Consider the following 6,027-nt stretch of genomic DNA (forward strand, 5'->3'; position numbering starts at 1 on the left):
CATACAAGATCAATGAATCATAGTCGATCTCTCTCTCTCTCTCTCTCTCTCTCTCTCTCTCTCTGTGTGTGTGTGTTTGTGGTGCAGCTGCAAGTCTGTTGTGGCTTGTTGCCATCATGCAAATTGGCATCTGATAAAACAGCATTGACTGAATTTGCTTAAGGGATGTAGAGGGAAGGAGTAAATAGGAGAGAATTAGTTCTTGTTGCAAAACCCATACAGCCACACAGCATTTCTCACTCTCTCTCTCTTTGTCTTTTTCCCTCCATACCCAATGAATCATCCCCAAATGAATAAAACAAAATCTTCTTTGAACCTGAAATAGCTTTTCCTTTCTTTCTCTTGTTATTTCTTGGAAAAATATGTGTGTTTGATGACTGACACTAAACTTTGATAATCTAACATTCCATGAGCTTTTGATAGACCCGCACCGTGGTTAGACAGTTATATTTCTATTTACATTTCTGTTTCTATTTTTCTGTTTCTATTTATAAGGTGGCCTGTGACTGAGAAGTGTATATTGGCACAATGATGATGATAACTGTTTTATTAGTAGTATTTGTTCTATTATATGTCAGCTGATACTGGACATCATAATAAGTTCAGACTTGTTTCTGTTCGTGATTTAAATCACCATGTAGCACAAATTTCAAATGTTTAATTTATTATTTAAAATATTAAATGTAATAGCCAAGAGTGTAGTGTTGTATGTATATATGAATTATAAATTCTAAAAATATTTTTAAATTATATATATATATATATTTATATATATATATATATATATAGATTAACAAAACAGTTATAAGTTCAGACTTGTTTCTGTTCGTGATTTAAATCACCATGTAGCACAAATTTCAAATGTTTAATTTATTATTTAAAATATTAAATGTAATAGCCAAGAGTGTAGTGTTGTATGTATATATGAATTATAAATTCTAAAAATATTTTTAAATTATATATATATATATATTTATATATATATATATATATATGGACTAACCCAACAGTTGGGTTAAACTTTTACATTAAATTGTTAACCCAAAAGTTGGGTTAGTCCATATTTGACCCAAAGTTGGGTTGAAACAACCCAGCATTTTTTAGAGTGTATATTCAATAGTGGTGCATCCCTAGTTTCATTCATTTGATAAAGGGATATTTTGCATTTTTGTGTGTAAAAGGTATTTAAAAGAGTAAAATCAACAAGTAAATGATCATCAAAATTTGGAGTCCACTGTAAACAACTGTAATGTGTACAAATCTTTGAAATAAAATTTCTTATGCGTATGTCAAGAACTGCTAATTTTTCTTGTCATGATCATGTCTATACATGGCCTAAGACATCCAGAGACACTTCATGTAAGCTTTAATAGTAACCCACTCCATCATTTGAGCCAGATAGAGCCCCTCCACTGTCACGTCATTCAACAGCACCAACTCAATTAAGACTCAATGATGGCTTCACCCCACTTGACCCATACTGACCTCTGACCTCAAGGTTCACACCTCCCACAATGTCAAGCATGCATGTGGATGTGCTTGGCCAAGGAGGGGGGATCGCGAGGGGGTCGCTAAAGGGCTTTTGTCCCATCTGTGTCCGGCCACCCTCTCTCGCTAAAGTATGCTGTCAGTGCTTTTGTTATATTCCTTTGAATGTAATGGGCCCCGAGGGAGGGCTTGTGAAAGCAAAAATCCCTTAATCACCACACAAATATGAGTTTAAAGTCAGTTTTGTGGGATTGAAGATATCCAGCTAGTTTTTTATTTTATTTTATTTATTTCTTATTTTTTTATCTGAGTTGTGAAGATGTTTTGACTCAGTTTTGGCTTTTAATGATGAAAATCACCATTGGTCACCTGTCAAGTTGGTATTTTAGTTCTCATGACTTGTTCATTTTGTTCTTGCTGTGCTCTCCACTTAATGAATCTCTTGAACTTTGCTGCCCTTGGCGGAAGCAGGTGTGAGCTCCACTGTGACCATATTAGTCTGATTCTCTTGTGCTCTGTTCCATTCAGATCCAAACACCTTTACTAGCCAAAGTGAAGAATATGGGAAACTCACATAAGCACCCATTTCTACTGACAGGAGACTTCCTGACCACGACGGGCTTTGTTAATGCTCATAGGGTGAGATTTTAGCACTCTTATTGTTCTGTAAACTATACAATCAAATAGAATCACTCAAAAACTTTTCAAAATTAAAAAAAAAAAGTCCAAATGACATGTTACACTGGTAAAACTAATTTTAAGGGACTCATTCTTACATTCTTAACCCTTTTGCTGTGATGAAAATCCTTTAACTAGTTTGGTGTTTTTAAATATTGCTTGTAAACCTCCCATTATGCTATATTGTTACCAAATATTGGATTTGATCTTTTTATCAACTTGTTTTCATTTTATTAGCACTGGTTTTGTATTTCTTTGGATTGATCTGAGCTTGAGCGAAAAGCGTTATTTGTGGATAATTTTGGCAATGTTCACCAAAAACTGAGGTGCATAAGCTCAGATCAGCCAGGCCAACGATCAATCAGTTCAAAAAGAAATACAAAAACTGTGCTAATTGAAAGAAAACAACTTGATAAAAACACTGAATTCAATATTTTATTATAATATAGCACAACAAGAAATTAGAAGGATTTTTTTGTAGGCTGGTCATTACTATGTAACAAGGTGGGCAGACATTTCCCAAAAACACAAAAATTATATTTTTGGGGAACTTGATAAACCCTGTGTGAGCAAAGTCAGTAAGTTTTAATCCAATGCGATAACATTAATTAGCATTTTTAGACAAAAGAAATCTGGGTCAAAATGACTGGAACACAACATGATGATTAAAAAGGTTCTTTTTTGGCATCTGAGTTTCCATGAAGAACCTTTATCATCAATGTAACCATGTAACCTTTCCATTGTGCAAAAGGCTCTTTATAGTGGAAAAAGGAAACACCGTTCACTGAAAGGTCAGGAGTTCAAAAATGGTTATTCTATGGCATCACTGCAAAAAACAAACAAACAAACAAACAAAAAACACACATTTGGAACCTAAAGAATTATAGCTCCTTTAGATAACATTATAGAATATAATAGAATAGAATAGAATACAGTGCACCTTGTACCTGGACATACTGACACATCCTCAATTAGCCAAAGTTCTGCTGTCTTCATATATCAAATAAATATATGCAAGGTAGTGTCATTGTATTTGTAATCCACTCTCTCTATTTTTTCTCGTTGTGCTGTTTGTGTGAGCACTGATCAGAGGGAGGCCTGCAGTTGAAAGGGTCCATGGCCCCAGAGCACAGCCTGCCTGTAATCCTGTTAATGTGAGCTAAAGAGAGGCACTCTCCCCATACAGACAGGCTTTCAGAGAGCACACACTCCCACTGACCCACTTAGAGTCATTCTTATGGGGGAAAAATGGATAAACTTCAGAGGAATTGGTCATTCCTGATTCAGGTCTATTACTAAAAGGTAAATGCCAAATGGGGGGAACCAATTCCTAATAATCTAGAAAAATGTTCTTGAGGTACTTTAGATTTTATGTAACTATAATGCATTGCTCTCAGAACACTGCAGGGAGGTAAGAACCTAATAAGAACATATATGGAATGTTTCTAATGGTTATTTTAAGGTTTTATAAAAAAATAAAAAAAAATAAAAAATCCCATAAACTAAAATTAGTGTGCTAAAATTATCTTGATTGGCTCTAGGTTTAAAAAACAAACAAAAAAAAGAATTTTTGGACTACAACACAACAGTTAGTCAAAGTCTATCACGTGGACTTCAATCTCCAGCGCAATTTCTTTATGAAACACTTAAAGCTCCATTTCAAACAAAACACACAAACATATCAAGTATGTAAACACCCTATTACGTGCAGTTAGTAGTCTTCATTTTTGCTGATTATAAAGCGCAATTAAGCACTTCAGCATTAGCGCCTATTCACGTCCCAGCTGTCCACCTGTCTGAGGCCTGGGAAAAGACCTTGGCGCTGGTTCACGCCGCGGCGCCGTCTCTGTAAAACACTCACTGCACGAATGAAAAGGGGCGTAGAGCTGCTCCTCGCACAGCCCGCGAGCTCCAGGCGCTCCTAATAACGTGCTATCAAAATAAGACCCCCACTTTCTCTTCTCCGTTTGATCCTAGAAAGTGAAACTGTGCTAATAACGCGACGGAGACCATCTGGACTCTTCGTTAACCCTTTCCGCAGTGATTGTTGGCGCCATTAAGTATTCTTGAATTAAACGGCGCCTTCACTAGGAATCAGCGTGATTCGTTGTTTATTGTCGAGCGGAATAAACTAGAATTCAAGCCCACGTGACTGACAAAATCACTTAGCCTACGTTCTGAAAAAAAATCAGAATACCCATTTCGAAAAATAAACAGTGCATTTCTCTCAAACACCTTCAAAGGATTAATGAAATAACAATGACCTTCCAGCAATATAAATCTTAACAATTTATTTAAATGTCACTCCATACAAATGCAGGTTATGCCGGGTAGAAATAATCCTTGTAAAGAAATTTTTTTTTCTTCTTTAAACCAGATAAACATGTAACTATAACATTTAAAATCTTAAATCAATCCAAATATTTTTTTTCCTCCAATTTTAGTAGTCATTAAAACATGTTCATCAATGTCCCAGTATTTATAAACTTTTATGTATTTAATCTGTGAAACAAATAATCCATATAAAAATCTCAGATAGAATGTGTGCTCATAGGAAACGTTTTAGAAAACCTGTAAATCACAGAGAGTTTTATGCTGTAGACATTAAATTCCAACTGTTTAGGATTCACAAATTTCATATTCAATTTTAGAAAAATAAAAAAATATACCAAGTGAATACAAAATATTTTTCCATACATCCTACAACAGATTCTCATTGTTCTTGCAAAAATATTCAAAATAAAGAGAAAGTATAAACTGTATTGTGAAGTTAAATTACAAATATTTCTGGAAGCTAATCATGAGAATAATCTTGTCCTCTGTCACGGCGCTGTTGAACCATTGACAGCTCTGCGTCACCATCTAGTGGTGTTATAAGGAATCACAGATTTGTTGACTCGGTTGTACATTCTCAATATTCCTCAGGTAAACTGGGCTAATAATTGTATATAATAACATATAATAATATTAACAATAATGGAACAAAGTTTACCATTTTATTTTAAGAGTGTAAGTAAAATAAATGGCACCTGCAGCGAACTTCACAGGTGACAGGTCTTGTGCAGGTTTATGTAGTAATGAAGAAATGCAAACAGGTGAACGCAGGTAATTTAGCTGTTGAGTTTTTCCATTTCGTTTGGTGTGGCCACTTCGTTAAGCTCATGACCTTCCTCCTCCCCTGGTACCTGAAACACATTCACATTTCCTAATAGCACATGACTAGACTGAGTGTACACTCTTAAAAATAAAGGTGCTTCAAAAGGTTCTTCAAGCGATGCCATAGAAGAACCATTTTTGGTTCCACAAAGAACCATTCAGTCAAAGGTTCTTTAAAGAACCATCTCTTTCTTACCTTTTTGTAATCTGAAGAACCATCTTTCGCCACAAAGAACCTTTTGTGAAACAGAAAGGTTCTTCAGGTGTTAAAGGTTCTTTATGGAACCTTTTAGACAAAAAAGTTCTTCTATGGCATCGTGAAGCACCTTTATTTTTAAGAGTGCAGTTTAAAATACTCAAACTGTCTCTGCATATTGTACATACAGTGTCCCATGATTCATTACTGCACATTAGGCAATAATGCCTAATAATTACACTGTCAAAAACAGTCAAGGAATCTTTGGCTGAAACAGGCTTATGGAATTCAGCATAAACTCTAAATGCTATAAAAATGATATTGAAAAGTCTTCACCTCCCAGTAGAGTCCATCCTCAAAGCAGTGAGTATCTGGAGGAGCACCGTAGATGGGCAGCTTCAGAATGAACCCTGAGAAAAACACAGGCATATTTTGTTTACTTACAGACTGTAAGTACGTTTTTATATTTAAAGAATTTGCCACTGATGATTCAAACGCGAGTTTTGAGC

The 6,027-nt window shown here is 35.1% G+C and overlaps 1 protein-coding gene across 2 annotated transcripts in view; it reads right to left on the minus strand.

Moving 5' to 3' along the window:
- LOC107663197 (ammonium transporter Rh type B) overlaps positions 1–6,027 on the minus strand; it is a 29,143-nt gene that overhangs the window by 13,744 nt on the left and 9,372 nt on the right. The window contains exons 9-10 of one of the 2 annotated variants that reach the window (XR_001631301.1): positions 5,855–5,928; positions 4,624–5,351 (exon numbers count right to left, since the gene is read on the minus strand). Coding sequence is in view for 1 of the 2 variants with exons in the window: in XM_016453368.1 (XP_016308854.1) it covers positions 5,277–5,351; positions 5,855–5,928 (149 nt within the window). In the remaining variant the exon portion in view is untranslated. Of the gene's footprint in view, positions 1–4,452; positions 5,352–5,854; positions 5,929–6,027 lie in introns of those variants that run through there. The other variant, XM_016453368.1, reaches the window with a different exon arrangement.

The sequence above is a fragment of the Sinocyclocheilus anshuiensis genome, unplaced genomic scaffold (genome assembly GCF_001515605.1).
Source record: "Sinocyclocheilus anshuiensis isolate Anshui unplaced genomic scaffold, SAMN03320099.WGS_v1.1 scaffold3274, whole genome shotgun sequence".
NCBI lineage: Eukaryota > Metazoa > Chordata > Actinopteri > Cypriniformes > Cyprinidae > Sinocyclocheilus > Sinocyclocheilus anshuiensis.